At 29.4% G+C, this 27633-nt stretch overlaps 1 protein-coding gene and 1 pseudogene across 2 annotated transcripts; one reads left to right on the top strand and one right to left on the bottom strand.

Annotated features, from left to right (window-relative positions):
* The first annotated feature begins 235 nt into the window (after positions 1–235).
* On the top strand, positions 236–6790 carry LOC111279256 (2-alkenal reductase (NADP(+)-dependent)-like). 2 transcript variants are annotated; one of them, XM_089756426.1, is made up of 5 exons: positions 236–436; positions 650–827; positions 1290–1456; positions 5887–5969; positions 6215–6790. In XM_089756426.1, the coding sequence occupies exons 1-5, from the start codon at positions 314–316 to the stop codon at positions 6591–6593; spliced, it is 930 nt and encodes a 309-aa protein (XP_089612552.1). In that variant the 5' UTR covers positions 236–313; the 3' UTR covers positions 6594–6790. The 2 variants fall into 2 exon arrangements, with proteins under 2 accessions (XP_089612552.1, XP_089612551.1); XM_089756425.1 differs by having other exon boundaries at positions 245–501.
* Positions 6791–7208: 418 nt separating this feature from the next.
* The window catches only part of LOC149510904 (shikimate O-hydroxycinnamoyltransferase-like), a 109352-nt pseudogene continuing 88927 nt past the window's right edge, over positions 7209–27633 (bottom strand).

Below are 27633 nucleotides of genomic sequence, written 5' to 3'. Positions count from 1 at the left end.
TTAAATAAACATCTGATATTATATATAGTCTGTAATCATTGAGGGAATAAGATGTCAGGTTGTCATTTTTAGTGTTTAATTCTTGGGTCCTAAATAATATGCAAATACGTTGGCTACTTTTCAGACACGTTGGCTTTCAAATTTTCAGCCCCATAATACACATTCCCGAAACTTCTGTTAAGGTATCAGGTATGCGCAATCAAAACTAAGCCACAGAACTAAAGTAGCCGATATTTCTAGAAAAAATGAATTTGTATAAAGGGAGCTATCAGCTTAGTGTCTCTACACGGAAAGAAACATTAAGCAACAACATATGGCGGACGGTAATGATAACGAAGTAATTGTAAGCAATAAGCAGGTGATATGGAAGGACTCAATTACTGGGTTTCCAAAGGAATCAAACATGGCTATCACCATTGGAAAAATAAAACTGAAGGTTTCAGCTGGTTCGAAAGCAATTCTTGTGAAGAATCTTTACTTATCATGCGATCCCTATATGCGGTATTTAATGAGAAGCCAAGGCTCTGTGTCACTCCATTTCTATACCCCTGGCTCTCTAAGCCTCTTCCATTCCTCTAGCAGTTGTTTCTACACTTGCAACATATTATATATTTTCTAGGGTTTGTGACTTTTTCTAGAACATTTGCAGCCAATAACTGGGTTTGGAGTGGCTAAAGTTTTGGACTCAGATCATCCAGATTTCAAGGAAGGAGACTTGGTTTGGGGCACAACCGGATGGGAAGAGTACTGTCTTCTGACAGCACCCGAAGGACCCTTTAAAATTCAGGACACTGATGTACCCCTTTCCTACTATACTGGAATTCTTGGTATGTACTAAAAATGAAATTATTCTTTTATCAAATTTAAATTTATTTGGAACCAAAAAGAGAAAAAATTAGTGCATGTAAAACATTTGAAGTGAAAAAGTTAAAATTTTAATTAAGCAAAATTTGAATATTAAAATTTAAGCATTACTATTACATCTTGAAAAATAAATTTATCTAAATTTAACCGATGAGATCTTATCACAATGTAAAAAAAAAAAAAATGCTATGGAGCCTTTAGGTCTTGGATACCTGGTGTTCATTCTATAAACTGATCTGAGTTGACATTTCTAAAGCTAGATATGAACTCAAGCTCGGTTATTATTAGAATATTTAAAAATAATTTATATTAATATTATAATATTTTTAAATATATTTTAGTAATTTCCAATTGTTAATCCAAAATTTTGGCGTAGAAAATTTTGCCTTAATTCTAATTACTTTTTTTATTTTCTTCTTAACAAGGCATGCCTGGTTTGAGTGCTTATGCGGGGTTCTATGAAGTTTGTTCTCCAAAGAAAGGTGAATATGTTTTTGTGTCAGCTGCATCTGGTGCTGTGGGACAGCTTGCTGGACAATTTGCAAAGCTGATGGGTTGCTATGTTGTTGGTAGTGCCGGAAGTAGAGAAAAGGTGAAACCTCTTATGATAAGCCCTTATATACCTAACATGAATGGACTACAAATTTTAGCTTCAATTGAACATGGAGATCTTATTTTGTCAACGTATTAGCATATTAGAGTTGATTTTCCATATATCACAATAATTTTTTTATAAGATTAAATTCATTCATAAAAATAATAATCATAATCAAATAAGTCTTAATAGATCAAATACAACCTTGGCGAGAGAAGGATTTGTAAGTTGGAAACTTAATGTTGCCATTAAAAGAATACTTCATTGCCTTCAACAGTACAAGTCTAAGGGATTCAAATAGTAATAGAATAATGGTCGTTATTTCATGGTAACACCATTATTCACCACCGTTAGTGATGAAAAAACATAAGAGAATTTGAATCTTGATAGCAATGGTACATTGTGGTTGTGAAAAGTGGTGTAACAATGAATAACGATAGCAACGATCCATTATTATCGTTTTTCGTTCAAACATTCAAAGCAATAAAACAATCATTTTGTTAAAATTTTAAACCAAGAATAGCCTTAGATTGACAGATTTTTTAATCCATAAATTCAGCCCATAAAACACAATCAATTTAGTCCAATTTAGATTCAATTAAGAATTGAAGGTAAGTAAGTAATTTGAAATTCAAATTATCTTTTTTTTTTAAATTATGTAAATTTGTTATATTTTTTTTGGTTGAATGGGATTGGAGTTTGTTGCTCTTTGTTGCTGTGTTGTAATGGTGCTAAGTAATAGGGGCTAAAGCTAGGTTGCTACCTGTTGGTTCTTGGCCTGAGTGCTTAGGGCTAGGTGTCAAGTGGGTTGAAGGCAAAGACCAGAGGGTGAGTGTGACTCCATGAGAGAGGAAAGTGATGACATGTTGAGAAAAATAAAGGAATTGGTGAGTCGATGAGAGACAAAGGTCCAAAGGATGTGGCAAAAAGGGTGAGACTTGAGACTTCTTGTGATGGCAATGGGTCGGAGAATTTTTTGCTTGGCCCACCTTAGACCCAACCTTCTTATCTTCTTACTCAAACTCCAAGTTGCCTTCGATCGAAGGTTTTAGTTATAAAAACCAACTTTGACCTATTAAGAAAAATGGTCCCTAATTTCAACCCAAAGTTTCTGACCTAACTACTTATAAAACAAAAAATAATGCACAAATTAAAATGGAAACTCTTCCTACTTTTGTAATAATAATCAAATTTAAAAACTTAAAGAAGAGAATGAAACAATAAACCAACCAATATAAAACAATATGAAAATCCAAGCTTTAATTATTTGAAAATAACCTCACCATTGCAAAATGAATTAATAGAAGGAACCCAAAAAAAAGTCGATAAAATTTATGAGTTTTATCATCCTTTTGCCTAAAAGGATGGATGAGTTTGAATGTAAGTTGAATGAATTTGGGAATTAGGATTGAGAAAAAAATATTAATTTTTGAGAAAGAAAGGCGATAGTGAGATCAGAGTTTAAAGGAGGGAGGTAGAATCGCAGAAGGGGGATTTGATGGGAAAGTTAACATCTAGCCAAGTATGTTCATATGTCATGGGTCGGGAGCTTAAGCCTAGCAACCATATAGCCTTAAACTATCTCTAGTATGCCTAAGTCAGCCTTTCCTAGACACTTTACGAAACACTTATGATGTGAACTCCACTGGCTTCCTAGGAGTTTAGGAGAAGCTATAAAGGAGAGAGTTAAGGTAACTATATTATATTTACTAGATGTATGTATAATTACACAATGTCCCTACAAAGGCTTTCTCTATGTCTATCCCCAAGTCTCTATATATGTATAAGTCTAAGACTATGTCTCTAGAACTCTTATTTCCTATGTCTTGTGTTATGACTTGTCTATGTTGTTCTAACTTAATTGTTGTGTACAAATGAAGGTGAAGGCTCCTTTAATTATACTTGAGCTTCCCTTACACTTGTGGTCCTTATTGTTCTAAGTGTGTGGCCATCACAACCATTCTAGGCCATTCCAGGGCCTAAGACTCAAGTTAGGTTGGTTAGGCCCTTTTTAGAACTTATTTGGTTCTAAGTTCCCTGATAAGCACTGGGTCTGAAAGAGTCTAAGCACTGTTACTGACTGCTTGCACCTAGTGGCTTCAAGAACCATTTTTGTTTAGTCGCTACTCTGCTTGCAACTAGGGCTTTTCAAAATCTTCCTCGTCTAGGCGCTATAGTGCACGTGCTCGCCCTTCTAAAACCTTCTATGCCCATGCACGTGACCTATCTCTAGGCTATTCTAAAGCCTTCTACACCTAACTACCCATATTTTTGGGGTGTTATAGAACCTTCAAATGAAAACTCCTCATACTTGGCACTAAAATGCATATCTTAACGTACTCTCGCACATTAGCCTTGGCCTCGGCCCTCGCCTACACTCTTAGGTCTCGTATGTACCTTTAGGATCTCGATATCAATCCTTCATGATCCTTTTCCCATACCAACTCAAATAAGTTTCATCAGATTGAGGACTTGTGCATGGTCCATGACACATGCATCATGATATCCAACTTTAGATTGTTGAAAAGCTTAAATCTCTTGCCATTACCCATGCCCCCAAAAAAAAGACAAATCACCACTATAAAGTGCACACTCCAACTTCATGGTATTGTCTAAGAGTGGCATTCACAATTTGATAAGTTTGTGATTAAAAAAATGGGATTTGATTTTGATGCAAAGGGAATGAGAGAGGTTGAAGTAGAGAAGAAAGAAAATAAAAAAAAGATTCTACCCCTGAATAATTTTAAATATATATAGGAGAGAGGCAAAAGTGAAGAAAAAGAATAAAGAAAGGTTCAAAATAATTTAACCTTAAATAATATTATCTATAAAAGGTATTTTGGTAAATATATTGAGTTGGTTCGTATTTTCTTTAAATCTGCCTTCGACCTAACTTTGCTCCTTATAAAAAATAAAATGAACAACCCAACTTGATTTCTAATTTTCAAAAAAAGAAACAAATCATATAGGGTCAAGTTATATCATAACTCAACGATTACGAGTTAAATTGTCGTCCCTACTTGAGCGTGAGATCATAAATTTTAGTAAAAGTGAAGACTACAAACGTGATATGGTAAAATATAACCAGTCGAGGTTAGGTTTTCCTTAAACTAGCTTCCAACTCGATTTCATTTCTTTTGGAAAATAAAATCGACCCGACCTCAAATTAAAAAAAAATATATGACTAAGTGAAATCATAAATTTTGGAAAAAGTGAATACTGAAGTTGCAATATGGGTGATCGGGATAGAATAGGGAATTTAGAAAATTAGGATGGGCCGTAAACTGGCCAAGCTACTGTTGGTGTAAAAAACATTTATGGAATTGGGAAGAGGGTTGAGGGAAATTTTAGGGAATAAAGTGAAATAGAACATTGAAAATGTAGGGTAAGGTGGGAACTTAGGGGATTTCTTTTTTATTTTTTAGGGAATTTCTTTTATTTAAGGATTTTTTTCTTTAAAACAAAATTTATTAATTAATGATTTTGTATTTAAATTTTGTAATTTTTTTAGATTTGTATAGTTATTCATTTTTTTTAGTATTAGATGAGTTTTTATTAGTATTTTTGTGTAATTAAATAACGATTGAAAATATCATTCATTATAGAATAAATTAAAAGCAATTTGTGATAAAAATGTTAAATCAATTAATAGGTGAAAAAATAAGTTACTTAATAAATTGCGCATTTTACAATCAATTATAATTATATTTATAAGTTTGTAATATTATTAAACATGAAGGGGAGGGACTTGTAAATTTAAAAAATTATATCTTTTTTTTAGCTATTGAATTCAATAAATCAAAGGGATGAGAGAGTCAAGTAAAAAAATTAATTAATCTAATTTCTTAGATCTATTAAAATCAATGATTAAAAAAATGTGCAAAATTTTTTTGCATTAATTGATTCTTTCCCAAATGTGAATATTTTATATATAATATGTTTTACTTTGTTAATATTTAATTTCTCAAAACTAAATATTAAATATGAATTTGACTCCAATAAAGATTTATTGTAAAATCAAATATAAATACTTTATTGTAATTTGAAAAATATTTTATGAATAATTTTTTAATTAAATAAAAGTCATGAGATATCATAAATTAATTTAAAAATTATAAAATAAGAGTTCTTATTATTATAATTATAATTATTACATTTTATATTAAGTTGCCTGAATTAAAAAAAAATTATGATCCCAATGACTACAACGATAACAATGATCTCTGTTATGTAAAATTAGACATGATCAAAAACACTATCATAATCGTAATTTAAATCTCTTATTACAAAATTAATTAAATGTAAAATAAGGTTATGTGGAAAATATGGCATTAATTCAATAGGCTAATGCAGGATATATGGTTCATATATTATTGCTTGGATATTCTAAACACATCTTTTTTTAACACTCCATTGTTTTGAACTAGGTTGAATTGTTAAAGAACAAGTTTGGGTTTGAGGATGCTTTCAATTATAAAGAAGAGCCTGGTCTGAATGCAGCTTTGAAAAGGTCAGTATATATAATTTCAATGCTAAACAAGATCCATAATTTCACTCTCTGCTAAGTTGAATATAAATATTAGTTCAATTGATTTATATATTCATTCTTATGAAGTGATATTAAGGTTTGAGATCTAAAGTCAGGCATCTGCAACTCCTTTTCTCATATTCAGATTGTGTCCTCTTTTTTTATTGTTATTATTTTTTAAATTGTTCATCTTTATGTATTAATGTATGGTATAATCTACTCTCCAGGTACTTTCCTGAAGGCATTGATATCTATTTCGAAAACGTTGGAGGCAAAATGCTGGATGCTGTGATTCTCAACATGAGAATCCATGGTCGCATTACAGTCTGCGGGATGATCTCGCAGTATAATCTTGATCAACCTGAAGGGGTACACAACCTAATGTTGATCGTTTATAAGAGAGTTCGAATTGAAGGATTTTCTGTCTTTGATTACTATCCACAATATTCAAAGTTCTTGGACTTTGTATTGCCTTCCATCAAAGACGGGAAGATAAAGTATGTGGAGGACATTGCTGAAGGCTTGGAGAGCGGCCCTACTGCTTTGGTAGGACTATTTAGTGGTCGCAACGTGGGAAAACAGGTTGTTGTTGTCGCTCCAGAGTGATTGATCAACCTTCTCCCTCCTGGTGCATGGATTTTCATGGTTTCTGTGAAATATGAAGAAACTAAATTGTGTTTTGAAAAGGATTAGTTTTAGTTATGAACGAAAATTAGTCTAGAATTTGCTAATAAATGCTTTAATTAGGGTACTGCAAGGTTGGTTAAATAATTAGTTATATGAATATTCTTATATTAAATACATTAGTTGATAGTTCATTTTCTGAATTTTAATGCACTGAGTAACATATTACTTGATATAATAATCTTAAAAAATATCTTATATGAATATTCTTATATTAAATACATTAGATGATAGTTCATTTTCTGAATTTTAATGCATTGAGATAACATATTACTTGATATAATAATCTTAAAAAATATCTTTACAACACTCGTTATTAAAAATTAGTTTTATCTAGACATGTGTAATGTTGTTATGATTAAATGTACTTTCAATTAAATTTATAGTTGAAATTTAATGATTTTAAATTAAATATAAAATAAATAAAAATTAATTAAAAAATAATTTGAATTAATTTTAAAAGTCACGCTTACTAAACTTCGTAGATAATAAAATACACTTACCGAACTTCATAGATAAAATAGTATTACACTTGTACTAAAATTCATAAAGAGGTTTTTCAAAGAGATTCACGTGAGAAGTTTCTAATCGAATAACCAGTGAAGCACCCGTTATTAGTCGGACTTGGTAGTATGTAAATTATTCCTTCATGGAGAACATATACTGGACCCATATATATGGGACTGCCCCATTCGAAATCTGCATCATATATAGGCAACCACATCCAACTATTAAAAACTAGGTTTGGGCATCGGAAAGTATTTGATCCTCGAACCAGAGTGCTTAAATCAATCACTTTTTTTCCGTAATCAAAAGCTGATCTCAAATATTCATCATTAACCTGCTTTAATAGCTCATCAATTCTCTTAACAGTATCGGTAAATTGTTTGGATTAGAGATCACCAATTAGAGCAATCTGTGTAGCAAGCAAGATAATATTGCCAAAGTAGCCTGGTGGGAGAGGAGGATTTAACCTAGATCATCCATCGATTGGAATCAATAGCTTGGTAGCTTGATCATTTGAGAGACCCCTTGCTTTGCTTATACAACACCATAAATGTGCAGTTAAGATGTTATAAGTACTATATTTCGTAAAGTTAGTGTTAATAGTTTGGAATATGATGTATCATACATTAGATAAAAAGATTTAATTATTAATAAATAAAATTAATTTTTGTATTTGTAGACATCCATTTATGTCCGTAGGGTCAATTGGACCATATTTTATTATTCTTTATTATAGTATTATTATCATATTATTATTAGTATATTGCATAGTATTATATCATATTATTATATTATTATATTATTATTGTTATTATTATCATATTATTATTATTATTATTATTATTATTATTATTATTATTATTATTATTGTTGTTGTTGTTATTGTTATTATTATTTTTATTTTTTCTTTCTTGTCCTGAACTGTGATGGAATTTTGGAAATGGAAGAATTAAATTCCCTAAATCAAAGGGATCTAACCTCCAACAGTCAAAGGTTTAATTTGTAATCAGTTTCAGATTCAATCCAGACATATTACTGAAATCTAGCCTAAAGTCATGCTCAAGTAGAATTCAATCCCAAGCTTCAAGCTTGGATTGATTCTGTCCGATCCCTAAAATCTTTACTACAAGATGCCTATAAATGGAACCAAGAATTACAAGATAAAAGGAGGAAGATTTTTTGGAGATAATGGAAAAGGAAGAAAATTGTTGGTGGTAACAGTTCGGGAAATTTTTGGTAGTAGGTTTTGACTTTGATTTTAAAGGGTTTTGCGAATTCTGGGTTAGCATTTAGATTTTTGGAGCTTATAGGGAGGTTTTGGGGAAATTTTGGAGCTTTCTGGGAAAATTTGGGATTTTTTGGAGATTTCTAAAAATCTAGATATTTTGAAGAACACAAGAATTTTCCAATGAGTTTTCTAGTGGGACTTTGAATTTTCCAGCTAATTTTTGGCAAAATTTTCGGAAACCAATGAAAAACCCAATTTTTAGTTAAATTTTTGGGAAACGTTTAGAGAAAAGGGATAGAGTTCGTGAGGTAGAGAGAGAGAGAGTAGGAAACGTCTGAGGTTCAAAACACTGAACTTGGCTTATATACCGATCCAACACGATGTTGTTTCGGACAACCCAAGATCCACGCATTAACCCGGTGAGCCATGCGTCGACCCGCGCTCTTATTCGACCTGATCGTAAGGTTTCCTTTTTCCATTTTTTATTTTATTTTTTAGCTCATTTTTTTTATATTTTTTGTGATGGTTTTATTTTTGAGAAATTTTGTAAAAATTATTTCTATTATTTCATTTTTCAAAATAAATAAGTTTTTTTTTAAAAAGAAAAAACAATTATATTAAAAAAACCTTTTCAAATAAGTCAAAAAGAAAAAAATAAAAAAAAATATTTTCAAATAAGTTTTCAAAATAAAATTTAAAAAAATGATCTTTTTAAGTTTTCAAAAAATGTTTATAAAAACAAAAAAAAATCCTTTGAATAAATAACAAAAAAATCTTTTTCAAATAAAAATCCTTACAAAATAAATTCATGAAATGTACTAAACTATTGGAGAATTTTTATGAATTTAATTTTTTAAAATGGAATCCACCAAACTATTCGAAAATTTCATAAATCATTTTTTCAAAAAAAAATAAAAAATAAAAAATATAATAATTTTTATCCTCTAAACTATTAGAGGATTGATTCCTAAATTAAGTCTTACTAAACTAATGGGAAACTTAATGAATTTTCTAAAATATGATTTTTTATAAATATCTTTTTGTAATAAAATCTCACCAAACTATTGGAAGAACTGCTTCAAAGTAAGTCATACCAAACTATTGGGAGACCTTAGTAATTTTTTTGAATAAAATAAATTAATAAATCTGAGGATGAAGTCTCTTCAAAATGGGACACTAGTCTCTATAAGTACTCTTGAAGGGAGAAAATTATCTTAAATTGCTACCAAACTATTAGGATAATTTTAAGACTAATTTTTAATATTAAATTATTTGGTAAATCACAAATATGATCAAGGCTTGGATAATTGGAAGTCAAACCGGTACCATCATTTGGATGGGCGTCATGAGTGTGCTATAACCTTTCCTATGCGTAACCATACTCTCGAACCTAACATCTGATTTTGTGGATCAAAATATATTTCAGGTGGCCAATTATACCTAAACAAAAAAGATTGGTGGTGACTCTTTCTAATCCATGTCTAGCGATAAGTCTACGGATCTATACATTAAGAGAGTTTGGTGACTCTGCTAGGGACATCGAGAGTTAGGCCAGTAAATGATTTCTTATTAACCAAGCTTGCTTAATAAATTTGAGATTTCTTTTTTTCCTATTTATTTCTTATCATTGTTTATATTCTGTTAGTTATTCACCTATATATATATATATCTGTTATTCATTTTCATGTGCATAACATAAAGCTCTCCACCCGAGCTCTACCCTTAGGAGGGAGCTAAGTACCTATGCCCTCGTGAGATTTCACGTCTCCGTATGGGCCTACGAAACACTCCCACTCAGATTGAACCCTTTTCACTCGTAGCTATGATGGGTAAAGATCAGAGTGCCTTACTAGTTTAATAGACTATGATGTAAGGAATAATTTGGGAACCTTTAGAAATAACCCAAATTGCATATAATTAACTTCAAGAGCCTAACCATAGATAGAGCTATGTCTTTCCACCCTTTATAGTTAACCAAAATTTAGGGTCATATTATTATTTTACTTGCTTTATAGTGCCTATTCTTTATCTTATATTAAAGCGACTAACCAATTTTCTTGTCTTCTTTTTATTTCTTTTCTTATCGTACATATTCATAAACGTACGTGCAAATTGAATATTATGCTTACTAACCCTTTTTTATTGTATATGTATGCATTCATGCATCATGGCATTCATTTTCATGCATAATTTGATGGGTCCATAAACATCATTCTAAATTTGCACCATAATTGTGGAAATCAAAGTTCAAGGATAGCTTAACACTAGTACTACACTCGGGCTAGAGCTAAGAAAATGGAATGGGATAATGCAAATCGTTTCAAAAGGATAGAAAAAACCTAAGAGATACTTAGGGAAAATTAAATAAAATTATGGACGCTCTTGAAAAGATGAACAAAGGAAAAGAAGTGGAAGAAGATGGTTCACATGAAGTTACTGAATCACCATATCCATCAAGTTTTGGTCCATATCAGACCGAAACTACTCCAAGTTTTCAACCATAGTAGATCACATCTTCGAGTTACAAAATGCCTTATGCACCCGATCAAGGGAATGTTCAGAGTTATACCAATCCTATCTTCGTTGAAAAGGTAAATGAGCCCATTCAAACCCCCAAATTAGATGAGACAAAAAAAGAAGTGAAGTTGCATATGGTTGCACCCTCAGAGGATTCAAAGACTAATTAGGCCATGAGCATGATTGAAAAAAGACTGCAAGCTGTGAAGGGCATTAATTTCTATAGCTCCATGGATACTGCCAACCTTTGTTTGGTTTTGGATGTTATAATTTGTCCAAAATTCAAAGTATCAATATTTGAGAAATATAATGGTACTAAGTGCCTCATTACACATATCACAATGTACTATCATAAAATGACAGCACAAGCTAGCAATAAAAAGCTACTTATGCATGTGTTTTAAGACAGCTTGACTAGGTCTACTACAAGATAATATGTCCAGTTAGATAAGACTCGCATTAAGTCATGGAAGGATCAAACTTGATCTTTCATTAACTAATATTGCCATATTATAGATATGGCTTTCGATCATCTCTCATTACAAGAGTATCCAAATCTTTCAAGGAGTATGCCCAAAGGTGGTGAGATGTCTTTGCTCAAGTACAATCCTTTTTAATTGAGAAAGAGACGACAATGCTATTTGTAAGCACTCTCAAGTGGCCATACTATGAGAAGATGGTAAGAAATGTGACTAAGAATTTTGTCGACATGATGATTTCAAGAGAAATCATTGAAAATGCAATCAATAGTAGTAAATTGGAAAAAAAAAGAATCATCTACTACTAAAAAGATGCCCAAGACAAAGGAAAGTGATACTAAAGCTATAAGTTTCAACAGGAAACAATCCAAAAACTATCCTCAGTCAATCTATCCTACATACCATTCTTTCATAAGTCATGTTTCTATTGTAGTGTACCAATCAACTCCATAAGTTCCTTATCCATCCACACCTAGGCCTTCTATTCATCCAATTACCCTAACAAGTGGTGCATGAGAACCACGAAACCTGAAAAGGCTTACATTTGACCCTATTCCTATGAACTATACAGATTTATACAAAGAGATTTACAAGAACCATTTGATTGCTTCCGTTCTTAAAAAATAACTTGAACCTCCCTATCTTAAATAGTATGACCCCACTGCTCACTGTAACTACCATATTAGGCTGGTAGGCCATTCACCAAAAATTTATCCCTTTAAAACATAGGGTGCAGAGTCTGATCAAGGAAGGGCTAATAAATTTTGATACCGATGGAAACACGACATCCAATGTCAATAGTAACCTGTTGCCCAAACATCTAGAGGCATAATTTTAGAGAGGTTAATTGGAACTACTCATCATCTTAAGATTTTTTGATAATGTGAACCTTTTTATGTACTTGAATTTCTTTTTATTTTTCATCATTTTAATAAAAGTGACAAATTTGATGCATTTTCATGATATTCTTTTTTGTGTGAATACCTATCATTTATTTTTACCATTTCATACCTTTTTCTCTACCCTTTTTTTTTTTAATAATGAATGTTTAGACAGTCATGACGATAATTCAGGATTTGACTTTGAAAGCACCATTCATGATGTTTTGATTTGTTGGGACTACTGAATGAAAGACAAATATGGAGAAAATTTTCAAAAGTGATGTAATACATGATCTTTGCTCGTTTACAAGTTTGCTCTTAGTCAATAAAGATTCTTCATTGAAAATATTCATGTTCGAAATGAGAAATGACTATCTTTTTTTCTATCCTTTAAAAAATTATTATCCCTTGCTATCCTATTTAAGTCAGTTAAAAATTTCTTTTAAGGAACCCTAACCAAGGATCACCACTGGGGGACAAAGTTGAAAATTTTGTAATTTCAATGGCAAAGCCTTTTTGTGTTCAAATTTTCATGAAAAATGAAAAAAAATAAAAAAAAAGAGAAATTGATAGGGTAAAATGCCAATGTGCTCCACCCAAAAAAAAGTAAAGAAAGAAAAAAAAATTGATGGGGCAAAATGTCAAAGTGCTCCACATGAAGAAATGATCATTGGTTTGATTACCTTTCAAATACAATTTGGGCCTATTTTATCCCTTTCTTTGGCACTATTTACCCTAGCCTATGATACATCCCTTAAAAGTCCATTTTGATTAAATGTGAATGTTTAATTTGGAGAATCATGAATTGAATTGGGATAGGTTTGCCATTGGATTGTTTGAAACTTTGACCAAAGTGTCATTAATGAAAAGCGGAAAGAGAAATAAAAAAAATGAGGAAAAAGTGTGCAAAAAAAAAGTAAAAAAAATAGGGCAAACAAAGAAGAAACAAAAAAAATTACTAGAAAAAAAAGTAAGAAAAAAAAAAGAAAAACAAAGGAGAAGGAGGAGAAAAAAGAAAGACTTAAACTAAAAACTTGAAAGGGCAGTTTAAGTGAAGATGAAAACTTAAAAAAATAACTTCATGTGAAGGTCCCTGGAATGAGGATAATGATTAGCTCAAAGATTGAAGATATTAATAGAATGTGTTTTTGAAAGATGATCTTGAGTTTGAGCTTAAAATTGTCTCAGCAATCATTATTTTGGATGTTAATGTCTTATTTGAATAAATCACAACATTTTACCTTTGTTCACCATTGAGTTGCTCTTGACCTTACCTTTTGTTCTCTCAATAATAAAGATCCATTTCTCTTACCCTTCACCAAATAAACATTCCTTAAATGAAGTAAGAAAATGTATCATGTCTATCACTGATTTGAATGATGGCAAATAAATGAATGACATTTTTCATAAGAGTTTTCCATTCTTTTAAAAGAAATCTAGGATGAGATAAATAAAAAGAAGCATAAGAAAATTATTTACAAGGGGGCAAACAAGATGACTTAATAATGAATTTAGTGATAGATTGGTTGACACGACTTGTGAGTTATGATCAGATGGAAGGAATGACATAGATCAGCTGACAAAATTTACTTTGAGACTATTAATACTAACCTAAAAAGGACTGAAAGAGTCTTGAAAACCTTGTCACCATAATTAAAATTTCATGACATCAGCACTACATACATTGCATTTGCATCTCAGATAGGGTATGCACTTGCATTACTCTGTTATCACTCGTCCGATCTTGGCCTAGTCTAGATCATTTCTTATGACTCGTGGTTTTGTCTCAATCATTTATTTTCGACCTCGACTCAGTCTTGATCGCTTCATTTTTTGACTCATGGTTTCGTCCTGGTTATTCGATCTTGGCTCAGTCCATATCATTTTTTATGACTCGTGGTTTCATTTCGATTATTTATTTTCAATCTCGACTCGGTCCTGGTCGTTTTCATTTTTTACTCATGGTTTTATTCCGGTCACTCAATCTTGGCTCAGTTCAAATCATTTCTTATGACTCATGGTTTCATCTCAGTCATTTATTTTTTACCTCGACTTGGTCTTAGTTGTTTTATTTTTTTACTTATGATTTTATCCTAGTCACCTGATCTTAGCACAGTCTAGATCATTTCTTATGACTCATGGTTTCATCCCTATCATTTATTTTCGACCTTGACTCGATCCTAATTGCTTCATTTTTTGACTCGTGGTTTTGTCTTGATCACTTGATCTTGGCTCAGTCCAAATCATTTCTTATGACTCATGGTTTCATCCCGATCATTTATTTTCGGCCTTGACTTGGTCCTGATTGCTTCATTTTTTGACTCATGGTTTTATCTTCATCATCTAATCTTGGCTCAGTCCAAATCATTTCTTATGACTCGTGGTTTCGTCTCGTCATTTATTTTCAACCTCGACTCGATCTTGGTCACTTCATTTTTGGACTCATAATTTTTTCTCGATCACCTAATCTTGGCTCAGTCTAGATCATTTCTTATGACTTGTGGTTTCATCCTAATCATTTATTTTTGACCTCGACTCAATTCTAGTCGCTTCATTTTTTGACTCGTGGTTTCATCCCAGTCATCCGATCTTGGCTTAGTCCAGATCATCTTTCATGACTCGTGGTTTTGTCCCAATCATCCAATCTCAACTTAGGTTAGATCATTTTTTGACCCGTGGCATCATCTCAGTCATTCATCTTCGACCTTGACTCAGTCTTGGTCACTTTTAGACTCATGATTTTATCCCAGTCACTTATTTTGATCTCGGCTTAGTCCAGATCATTTTATCTTTTTGACTCATGGTTTTGTCTTGATTACCTATTTTGATTTTGGCTTAGTCCAAATCATTTTATTTTTTGACTTATGACTCAATCCCAGTCATTCCTGCTTATTGATTTTACTCTTATTTTGGACCAGAACAAAGTGGGTGTCCAAGTTTTTGCATCATCCCTGTATAACAAAGATGTGCAAAAAAGGGTAGCTGTAGACATCCATTTATGTCCAAAGGGTCAATTGGATTGTATTTTATTATTCTTTATTATAGTATTATTATCATATTATTATTAGGATATTGTATAGTATTATATCATATTATTATATTATTCTTGTTATTATTATCATATTATCATTACTTTTACTACTATTACTATTATTATTATTATTATTATTATTATTATTATTATTATTATTATTATTGTTATTGTTATTGTTATTGTTATTGTTATTGTTATTGTTATTGTTATTGTTATTGTTATTGTTATTGTTATTATTATTATTTTTTCTTTCTTTTCCTGAACTGTGATGGAATTTTGGAAATGAAAGAATTGAATTCCCCGAATCAAAGGGATCCAACTTTGAACAGTCAAAGGTTTAATTTGTGATCAGTTTCAGATTCCATTCAAACAGATTACTGAAATCTAGTGTAAAGTTATGCTTGGGTAGAATTTAATCCCAGGCTTCAAGCATGGATTGATTTTGTCCTATCCCTAAAATCTTTACTACAAGATGCCTATAAATGGAACCAAGAATTACAAGATAAATGGGAAGAAGATATTTTGGAGATGGTGGAAAAAGAAGAAAATTATTGGTGGTAACAGTAGAGGAAATTTTTGGTAGTAGGGTTTGACTTCAATTTTAAGGGGTTTTGGGAATTTTGGGTTAACATTTACATTTTTGGAGCTTATAGGGAGGTTTTGGGGAATTTTTGGGGCTTTCTGGGAAATTTTGGAATTTTTTGGGGATTTTTGGAAAATTTGGATTTTCTGAAGAACACAAGAATTTTCTGAAGAGTTTTTTGGTAGGAATTTGAATTCTTCGATCAACTTCTGATAAAATTTTTAGAAATTGACAAAAAACTTAGTTTTCAGTTGAATTTCTAGGAAGCATTTAAAAAGAAATGAGAGAGTTTGTGGGGTAGAGAGAGAGCAATGAATGTCTAAGGTTCAAAACGTAGAACTTGGCTTATATATCGACCCAAAACGACATCGTTTTGGACAACCCAAGATCCGCGCATTAACCCGATGCCTCGCGTGTCGACTTGTGCTCTTACCTGACCTAATCGTAAGGTTTCTTTTTGTTCATTTTATTTTTATTTTTTATTTTTATTTTTTTAGCTCATTTTATTTTTAGTTTTTTTATTATGGTTTTATTTGTGAGAACTTTTGTAAAAATTATTTTTGTAATTTTATTTTTGAAAATAAATAGGTGTTAAAAAAAGAAAAAAAAATTATATAAAAAAAAAACCTTTTCCAATAACTTAAAAAGAAAAAAAATAAAAAAAATCTTTTCAAATAAGTTTTCAAAATAAAACAAAAATAAAAATAAAGATCTTTTAAAGTTTTCAAAAAATGTTTATAAAAACAAAAAGAAAAATCCTTTCAATAAATAACAAAAAAAAAATTTCAAATAAAAATCCTTACAAAATAAATTCATTAAATTTATCAAACAATTGGAGAATTTTTGTGGATTTAATTTTTTAAAAATGGAATCCACCAAACTATTAGGAAATTCCATAAATTATTTTTTTCAAAAAAGATAAAAAATATAATAATTTTTATCCTCTAAACCATTGGAGTATTGATTCCTAAATTAAGTCTTAACAAACTATTGAGAGACTTAATGAATTTTCTAAAATAAGATTTTTTATAAATATCTTTTTGTAATAAAATCTCACCAAACTATTGGGAGATCTGCTTCAAAGTAAGTCTTACAAAACTATTGGAAAACCCTACTAATATTTCAGAATAAAATAAATTAATAAATTCGAGACAAAGTCTATTTAGAATGGGACACTAGTCTCTATGAATACTCTTGAGGTGAAAAAATTATCTTAAATTTCTATCAAACTATTGGGACAATTTTAAGACTAATTTTCAATATTAAATTATTTGATAAATCACAAATATGATCGGGGCTTGGATAATTGGAAGTCAAACTAGTACCATTCTTTAGATGGACGTCATGAGGGTGCCATAATCTTTCTTATGCATAACCATACTCTCGAACCTAACATCTGGCTTTATGGATCAGAATATGTTTCAAGTGGCCAATCACACTTAAACAAAAAAGATTGGTGGCGACTCTTTTTAATCCATGTCTAGTGGTAGATCTACGGATCTATGCATTAAGACAATATTAATTTTTTTCATATTTAAAATAATTATATTTGAATAGAAACAATTATCATATAACAAATGGTTATAATTTTTTGAATATAAATAGATTATTATTCATAAAATTCATGATTATACAAAAGGTCATAACCATTTAAATATAAGTTTATATACGATCATTCATTATAAATAAATTGTTCAATATAACTATTTTTACTATGTGTAATTTATAAAATTTTGAGGCTTTGTTATATCTTAGTGGTATAATTGCCTTTAAGGAAGTATTCTTCACGCCTCAAAGCCAAAATTCTGTTTTATTATTTTTATTTTCTTATTTATTTTTTTAACAATTTAAAAGCAATTATGAAATTCATATTTCACATGAGGCAGATATAAAGAAAAAAAATTGACAAATTTGGCAAAATTGGCTTTTGAAACAAGCATGGAAAGCTTCAATTCTCCAAATGGTTTCTTGGTGAAATAAATACTAAATACATGATAAGTTTCTTATTATTATCTTTCTAGTTTTTATGTTGGTCAAAATGTGCCATAAGTCCCTATATGCTTTAATTTTTAGGAATTTAGTCCTTCTAGCATTATTTAAAGGAATTTAGTCTTTATAGTATTATTTCTTAAGAAACTCAGTTCAATCATTAACAATGCACAGGAACTAAATTCCTTAAGAAATAATACTATACAGACTAAATTTCTTAGAAATAATATTACAAGGACTAAATTCCTTTAAATAATACTATAAGGACTAAATTCCTAAAAATTAAAGAGTATATGGACCTATAACACATTTTAACCTTTTATATTCTACTAAAAAAGTGATGATTAATAATTCATAAGAGACTTTGAGTCTCGTAGAATTTTGCTTTCTTTATTGACTATTCTTTTAATCTTTTGATTTTGAATTAAATTATTTAATTTATGATTCATGATTTTATGGTATGTTATATGGATTTTCTTGATCATGGCATTGAATGGTCAAGAGCATAAAATGTACATAGAGTACTTGCTAGCTTTGGTTATGAATTTTTTATAGCCTTGTTATATTTTGCTAAGACCATGGTTATCAAATCAAAATGGTAAAATTCTTGAGAATTATTTTAAGGCATAAAAGAAATTGCGAATTTATTAATCTTTTCGAAAAGAAGTAAGTATACATGTTCTTATCATAAAATCATATTTTATGGTCCATATTCAATGATTGAATTTTATGACAAAAGAATAATGTATGATTCATATTATTTGATTTATATAATATTATTTTGACAAGAAATAAGCATATTACTAAGATAACTTCAATTCATGTGGAGAAGTTATATAATTTTTTATAACAAGTTAAAATGCTTTCTATTTGTTTGGTGAAAACTTTTCATGTATTTTATAATTTGAACACAAAATTTATAGTATTGTGAGGTTATATATGAAATTTTGACTATTTTTAATGACATGAGCTATGGTGGATATGGCTTTAATGCTCATGATCAAATAATTTTTAAGTATCCAAGAGTTGAAATGAAAGCCTTAAAAGGAGACAATAAAAAGCATGGGTTTACTAATTTTGAGAGTGATTTTATTTGGTATCATACTTATTGATGCATACTCTGATATTGAATTAAAATAAAAGTTTTGGAACTTTTATGAAAAGAAAATATTAAGATATATAATATTTACTAGCTATCTTTCACTAAGGGTGGATTTGGAGGCCTCTTACTTAAAAAAAAAAACCACCAAATAGTGAAAAGATAAATGAAATGATAATTTGATTAAGTATATATGATATCTTGATAATTGAATGAGACATTCTTTAATAAAAAAAATGCAAATTTACACGTGGTGGAGGTGATAAGAATAAAAAAGAAATAAAACTTACCTCCATAATGTTATAAGATTTTAGTATAATTTTATGAGCAAATTATACAAGCTAATAAGCTTAGTACAACTTATTAAAGTAAATCATAAAAGGTCTTTAAATATCTTAAAAGGACTAAATTGGCTTAGTTTATTTATTGAGTTTATCCAATTGTATTAGAGGAATAATTGTATTAAAATAGATAAAAGTGTAGAAATAGAATTGTTGAAATTTTATATTAATGCGTATAGAGTTATGGCCACAACAAATGCCATCTATTTCTTAATATCACAAAAATGAGGTAACAATGTCTAGAGCATATAAATTATATGTAAAATGAAAAGTTCAAACATATTAGCCTAAAGTGATTATACTAGAGATTCAATCTTAAATTGGGGTAATTACCATAAAAAAATAAATTCCAAGATATTTTATTAATAGTACTACAAGTAAAATGGATTTAAACCTTACTACTAAACACCAATAATGGGAACCCAACTTTGAATTAGTAACCTCTAATTACAAAGTTTAATGGGTAAAAACAATTTCTTGTTATGTGTCTATTAAGCATTAGTAAACTCCATTCAAAATTTAGAAACTAGTATAATCAATTGTGTAGAGAGGATGAGTTTTTATACTCTTAATGAAGTTTATTATTTAAATTTCTAAAACAATGGAGCCATAATGGAAACTCTACTTATATAAATATTATATAAATATAGAAGTGGTGCCACTTTAACAAAAAGAATTGGGGTCTCTCTTGTAAATATTTATGAATAGGATAAGCACATAGTTAAATAGTGCTAAAGCAGTTATAAACCTCTGACAGAAGAATAAATAAGTATTATGTGTGTTATATCTTCAATTATAACATTAAGAGTTGAGATTTAATATGTGGATACCATTAATTTCATTATAATTCTAAGATATATATACTAATTGAAGGTTTAAATTGAGATATACCTTCTTGTATTCATAATATTTATTTGTATGAAAAGTTAAAAATTAAGCACCAACATTCTAAACTAGTGGGGGATTATTGGTGGTTTAGAATGTGGTGTATCCCACATTAGATAGAAAGATTTATTTATTGATAAATAAAATTAATTTTTGAATTAATTTATTCATATTTTAAATAATTATATTTGGATAGAAACAATTATCATATGAGAAATAGTCGTAACTATTTGAATATAAATAGATTATTTTTCATAAAAGTCATGATTATACAAGCGGTCATAATCATTCGAATACAAGTTTATGTTTGTTCATTCATTATAAATAAATCATTTAGTATAACTATTTTCACTACTTCTGATTTAGAGAGTTTTAAGGCTTTGTTGTATCCTAGAGGCATAATTGCCTTTAAGAAAATGCTCTTCACACCTCAAAATCAAAATTCTTTTCTATTATTTCTATTGTCTTATTTATTTTTTCTAACAGTGAGAATTTCCAATATTTGGTTTGGCTTTCAAGATATTTAGTTGATCAACTATGAGCTTAAAAATGGAGACAATTGATGGCTTAAGATCATCTAACTGAGATTCTAATGTTAAAATTGATGAATGGCTCGTGGTCTTGATTTTAGGAGAAAGGTAAATTCAACATGGTGGAATGTAAAAGTTGGTGGAACTCAAGCATGAAGAAGAGTTTGATCAATGAATGGGGCAATGCTATAAGACAAGCCCAGAGCTGTGTCACCCAACTATTGATGAAATGAAGAGCTAATGTACCATCTACCAATGTATGCTAAAACCTTATGCTAAGACAAACTCCACCTCATTTAAAAGTAGATACCTAGTAAAATGCACATGTTGTTAATGTTGAGTTATTTGCTTTTTTATTGGGTACTAAAGATTTGTGGAATTCATTTAAACAAAGAAAAAAAACCCAAAAAATGTATGAAACTTTTTTTTTCTCAGTCACAAAAGAATTTTTATTAATGAAATCAATCTTACAAAGACTGAGATCTAGGAACATGGATCATATGATAGACAACATCCCCACATATAAAAGAAAATAGACAGACATCTGAAACATTAGTGTCAAAGTCCTTTTTAAGCTTCTCAATTTCATTGAAAGTTACCAAATCTCTCCAAGGCCATTAAACAATGTTACACACCCAAGCAATGACAATCTTTGAATTTGATTCAATAGTTGAATTGTTTGTAAGCACTCCATCATGTCTGTTATGCCTGATTTTTTGCTTAATGAACCATCAATAATGAACTTCAATGCATTCCTATAAGACAAATCCAAATGATTGCTAATCAAGGCTTAGATTCCAAAAAACTATCGCCAATGCTCCTCAGATCATTCCACCAACAATATTCATCCACACACAACCCATCCCACAAATCTTTCACCTAAATCATAACTCTCGTTATAATAAGGAAAAAAATTTCCACCCCCACCCATTTTAAAAAGTCTTTTTACTATAAAGTGTCCATTTCAACCAATTTCTCAAATTAGTTAATCTTTAGAATTAGCATGGAGACACATCCTTTAACTTATTAAATAATTTCTTAAAAAATTCACTTTCCTAATCACATAGTCATCTCCTAAATATAATAATTCGTTTCCACTATCATAATGGTTTTTGGAGTCTACTAAACAAATTTGAAAACAAAAAAGAGTTACCACCAAATTTTTTTGGCTATATGTAATTGGTCACATATTAAAACTTATCCTTCTAATAAAATTTTAAAATTAATTAAAACTTTATCAAAAAGATAATTTTTAGGTTTGTGAAATAGTTTGGATTTGAGAGTCGATTACACGCGAGGAATGATTAACACCCCCATAATGCCTGTTTAAAATAGTATCAATTAATTATGTATTACCCTTTAATTTTAAGTAAAATATTCTTAATTTTGGTATTTAAAATTTAAATTTTTTTATTTTCTTTATTGTAAAAAAACATATTTTATTTTTTTATTATTTTTAGCACTTTTGGTTGGAAAAAATAAATAAGAACTTTGTTTATTGAAAAATTACTTAAAATATTCTAATACTTTAGTAATATTAAAAGTAAATTTCTTACTAGGGATCTCTTAAGAACTGTTACTATGAATTCTTTAAAACTTGTACTTGACAACTCATATTTATCATGAAAATTTATATATATATATATATAAAACATCAAGTATAATATCTATAATTTAAAATCAAATAATATTTTCTAAAAATTTATTTTTTTATACTAAAACGAGAAATCGTTAACGAAAATTATTCTAAATACTCCAGTATATTGGTGGCATTTTAGATAACTTTTCTCATCTGGAGATTCTTAAAGAATCACTTCCTAGATTTCTTTAGGTTCTCATCTTCAAAGATTTTCCATTTGCTTTTATAATATTTATTAATATTTAAAAGCCATGTAAAAATATAATTATCTATAAATTTATTTCCAAACAATACATATTTTTATATTATTAAAAAAACTACTTAATTAAAAAATAATGATAAAATGAAAATTTTTTGTATTGAAAAGAAACCTTTAAATATTTCAATACTTTAGTAATTTTTAGAAGATTTTTCTCACCTAGAGAATTATTGGAAATTAATACTTGGACTTCTCGGAGTCCCATCTTTGAAAATTTCATTTATACTTAAGATTACACAATGCAAACAATAAAGTAGAATATGCACATGAAAAACATATGTTACTTATTTTCTTTATACTATTTCTGTTGCTCATTTTAATTTTGTTTTAATCTATTTAATTATTTCACAATTATCATTAAAAAATTAAAATGAACAAAGTAAATAAAATCTTTTATTTAAAATTTTTCTAGATACCTTGATACTTTGGTGGTATTTTAAAAGAATTTTCTTACCTAAGGATTTCTTAGGAATCTCTACTCGAACTTCCTTATAATCCTATCCTCGGAGATTACATTTACTTTTTCCTTTCTTAATTAATTATTTATTTATTTTTAATCCTAAATTTTTTTAATTTCTATTATTGTTAATCATTAATATTTTTTGAAAAGTAAAAATAGTTAATAACATTCATGTATTGTTATGTTAATTTAATGTTAATTTCATTATTAAGAAGAGTAATTTTCCTTTTCATTATTCCCTCCTTATCCTTTCTCTTTTTTTTCTATGATATCATTTAAATAGAAAAATTTTTTTAGGAAGATAAAGGAATGAAAATTTTGTGCATTGAATATTTTATTAAATACTTTATTACTATGGTAGTATTTTTTAGAAAAATATTTTTACCTAGAGATTTTAAGGAATCACTACTCAAACTTTATTAAAATCTCATTCTTGAAAATTTGTTTATTATTATTACTATTATTATTATATATTTTGCATGAAACTAGTGTGCATAATTTACAATATAAAAAAAATTACATGTAATTAAATTTAACATGAAAGTTCAAACCACACAAATATTGTAATATATAAGATTTAAGCTTAAATTAAACTTAATAGCATGAAAGAAATAAACATATAATATACAACAAAACAAATGTACTATAAGATTTGTTAACGTATAAAGCCTAGGCTATAAAGCATGAATGATGGAACCTTGAAATCATGTCACCATTAAGCTTTCTTTACCATGTAGGAAGAAAGTTTGAAAGCTTTAAGCTTTTTTCATGGTGGGACCTTTTTTTTATTATTATTAAGCTTAAATTGAACTTAAAATACATGAAAAGAGATGAATGTAAAAGACAAATATATTATAAAATTTATTAACCTATAAAACCTAGGCTATAAAACATGAATGATGGAATCTTGAAATCATGTCCAATTTTAAGTTTTCTTTCCCTCTTACATATGGCCTAAAACAAAAATATAGGAGGTGAGGGCCTCAGAATTATAGGCTAGTTTAAAATTTTTCCTAAGCCACCATATAAAGAAACAACCAACGGGTAAAGCTCTTTTCATACTTATAAATAACCATTATGCAAATGACACACTTATACCTACCTTTTTTTTTTATACTACCACTCATTTCTATTTTATACTAAAAAATAATGAGGAAAATAAGATATAATAATATAACATCCTTTGAGGTTTCAAGTCCCATCATTCTTGCTTTGCAAAACCTACCATTCTTAAACTTTCTGGGTTCTAATAAAACCTATTTGCACTAGTTGCCACAACCCATACCAAAACAAATGAACTTTTAAAACTCCCTACAGTATTTTTAGAAATAGGTTCTCATTGCAACCCTTAGTACAAATCACACACAACTCATATTCCTACAACCAACAACAAAGAAAGTTTAAAACTTAAGGTTTCAAGCACGCAATGAACTAGCAGCCAAATATGAATCATGATCAATAAAAATAGAAACTTTGAACCCCTTTTCATCCATAGTCCGCATAAAAAAGCAAATGACCTTAGACTACTGTAAGTCTTATGCAAGTTGAAAATAAAGGACAATCTCTTAAGGAAATTCCCCTATGCATTTTTTTATTTTGGAAATATAAACCTAAACTTTCACACAGCCCTCATGGAAAAGAGATCAACAACCATAAATCGAGGTATTATTTTAAATTCCTATGAACAAACCATATGCAGGAAAAGGAAAAGACTAACATGCATAAAATAGAAAACTCCAAGTTTTTGCAACCTGACCATACGCAGTACTGGTTCTAAAAAGGAAAAAATACAATCTAAAAAAATTATTTTTGGACTTTCATAATGCATAAAGGAAAAAGGTGAAACAATAAATCCTTGGAGTTTTTCAAAACTTTTAATTCTCATGATGTTTCTTTCCTATTTGAAAATTATTATGCTTGAATATTAATATAGGGAAGAATAAAAAGTTCACCTTCAACTTTGAATGGGAACATGACATGTATAATAAAATGATTACCTTTTTCAAGTTCTTGCTTTTCCTTTCTAGCAAAACTTTTTTTCTTTCCAACTAACAAGGTTTCACCTTTTTTTTTTTTTTTTGCTATGCTTTTTCCTTTTCCTTTCCTAAGCCACCCTACTCTTGGTTTCTCAAAAATCTAGACTACCAAAAACCTTCTCAAAGCTTCCCTGCTTTTTCCCTTTCTCTTCCCACTTTTTTTTATGTACCCCTCAAGCCTTGCTCCTAAAGTTTTTCTTTTTACTGATGGCCACTAACATTTGTTTTTGTCTCCTGTTGGTTAGCTTGGTGCAGGTTTATTGCTTTAACTTCAACTTGTCTTTTATTAACTGCCCCCTTTTGGTACAAATTTTTAAACCCTCGAATGGTTTGTCCAAGCTGTGAACCTACCTTTGCTATTATGGCTACTCTTTTTCTCTTCTTTTTGTTATCTTAGGCTTATGGTTTGGGCCATATTTTAATCTATATAATGGGTCTTAAAAATAGGCCATACATGGGCCATGTAAAGGGCCCTCTTACTGGTATACGTGATGGGTCCAAATCAATGGCTTTATCCCATGTTTAAAAATAAGCCCGAGTTAACAATGTTAAAATGCTCCAAATAAAATTTGGTAACTACAGCTACCCCTCTTTGTATATTTCTAAAAATAAAAAAAATGCATAGACATAGATGATAATTTTGTCTGGATGATATTTTTGAGAGATACCCGAAGGTCTTATGAATCTCAAACCAAAATAGATTTAGCTAGGAAGACTTACGAATCCTTCTCAGAAGATTTAGAGATTATGCCCGAAGGTCTTACAAATTTTGAAATCTTTGAATGCTCCTCACACCAGAGGTGTTAAAACTTTAAAAATTTAAAATATTTTCCTTGGAGGTTTTATAGATTATGGTTGGATGTCTTAGAGATTATGCCCAAAAGTCTTACAAATCTCAAAATCTTTGAATGTTCCTCATATTAGAGGCATTAAAACTTTAAAATTTTAGAATGTTTTGCCTGAAGGTCTTATAGATTATGTTCAGAGATCTTATAGATTATGTTTAATGGTCTTAAAGATTATGCTAAGAGGTCTTATAAATCTTAAAATCTTTGAATGCTCCTCGTATCAGAGGCATTGAAGCTTTGAAAATTTAAAATGTTTTACCCGAAAGCCTTATAGATTATGCTTAGAGGTTTTAGAGATTATCTTAGGTCCCAACCTGACTGGGCTTAATTTAATCTAGGTGTCAATTGGACTGGGCTTAGTGTGCTAGCTAAATTGGGCTTAAATTATCAGTTAAACTGGGCTTAAAATCTCAACCATGCTAGCTAAACTAGGCTGAAATCTTGTCTTGTATCATATCTCATCTTTCTCATTCATTTTTCAGCCACTCCTTCATTTTTTACAGATCAATTTTCTTTCAACTCTTCAAACTTTTTCGACATTTGGTCTCTCGTTAAATTATTTTCTTTTTTTCTCATCTTTTCATGATAGATTTTTTCTCTCTTTTTGCCCTTATACCTTTTATTTTCCTTTTTTTCCTTTTTTTCTAATACTTACAAACACAATCATAAGACAAATATCTATTTTCATCAAATGATACGAATGTAAGAATGCAAATGCTTGAATGCAGGTGACTTTTTCATCATGCAAATGCTAATGTTCCTTTCATGTAAATGCCCCTATAAATAATTTTTTTATGGTGCAATTGTTATGATGCAAATAGGAATGCCTTGGCTATGATGCAAATGATGTAAATGCAAATGTCTTTTATATGATGCACATGCATGTATGAATGCAAATGATACAAATGTGAATGTCTTTTTTGTGATGCGAATGCAAATATCTTTCTCATGATGTACATGCAAGTGCGATGCAAGTGATGCAAAAGCAAATATCCTTTTTTATTTTTGTAGCATGTAGATAAAGTGTCTTTCTTGTGACACACATGTCAATGCAAATGCAAGTGATGCAAATATAAATATCTTTTTTTTATAGCATGCAGATCAAGTGTCTTACTTATGATATACATGTCATTACGAATGCAAGCGATGCAAAAATGAATTTTTTTTCTTTTTTGTTATTTTTTTAAAATCTCTGTTCAAATTTTTAATGTTTGCTTTTCACAAAACATTATCTCAGTATTCTATACAAAAATACTCAAATAATCTTCAAACTTTCAAAAGTGATCACAAAATTGCCTCACATAAATTATCTTTATAATTAAAAAAGAAAAAAAGAAGTTAAAAACCCATGATTTTTGAATCTTTTGAAAATTGATGATTAACATCAGGAATGCTTGTGGATAGTGTAATTGATCATTCAATTCTTTTCACTAGTGGGTATATCTCAAGAAAGGCTCAATGAAGGTTGCAAGAATTTCTTTTGGGCTCATGAAAGAGAAAATTTTTCTAAAATATTTTTCTTTTATTAAAAACACAATACTTCAATATGCATCAAAACTAACCATTATTTTTCGAAATAGATTTGGGAAGAGAAAAAGAATGGATTTCTATTTTCACTCTTTAATGAAATGTAAAGTTTTTAATGAG

This window comes from Durio zibethinus, chromosome 27 (assembly GCF_047325235.1).
Source record: "Durio zibethinus cultivar Kanyao isolate XHJ-2024 chromosome 27, ASM4732523v1, whole genome shotgun sequence".
NCBI classification, from domain to species: domain Eukaryota; kingdom Viridiplantae; phylum Streptophyta; class Magnoliopsida; order Malvales; family Malvaceae; genus Durio; species Durio zibethinus.
Note: the sequence above shows the minus strand (reverse complement) of the source record. Positions and strands in the feature narration are given on the sequence as shown.

Excerpts from the sequence above, each read along its gene's own strand:
- LOC111279256 (XM_089756425.1), top strand. The coding sequence starts at position 364 with ATGGAAGGACTCAATTACTGGGTTTCCAAAGGAATCAAACATGGCTAT. Across the intron at positions 502-649 it reads TCATGCGATCCCTATATGCG|CCAATAACTGGGTTTGGAGT; the intron begins GTATTTAATGAG and ends GAACATTTGCAG. Across the intron at positions 5,970-6,214 it reads CTGAATGCAGCTTTGAAAAG|GTACTTTCCTGAAGGCATTG; the intron begins GTCAGTATATAT and ends TCTACTCTCCAG.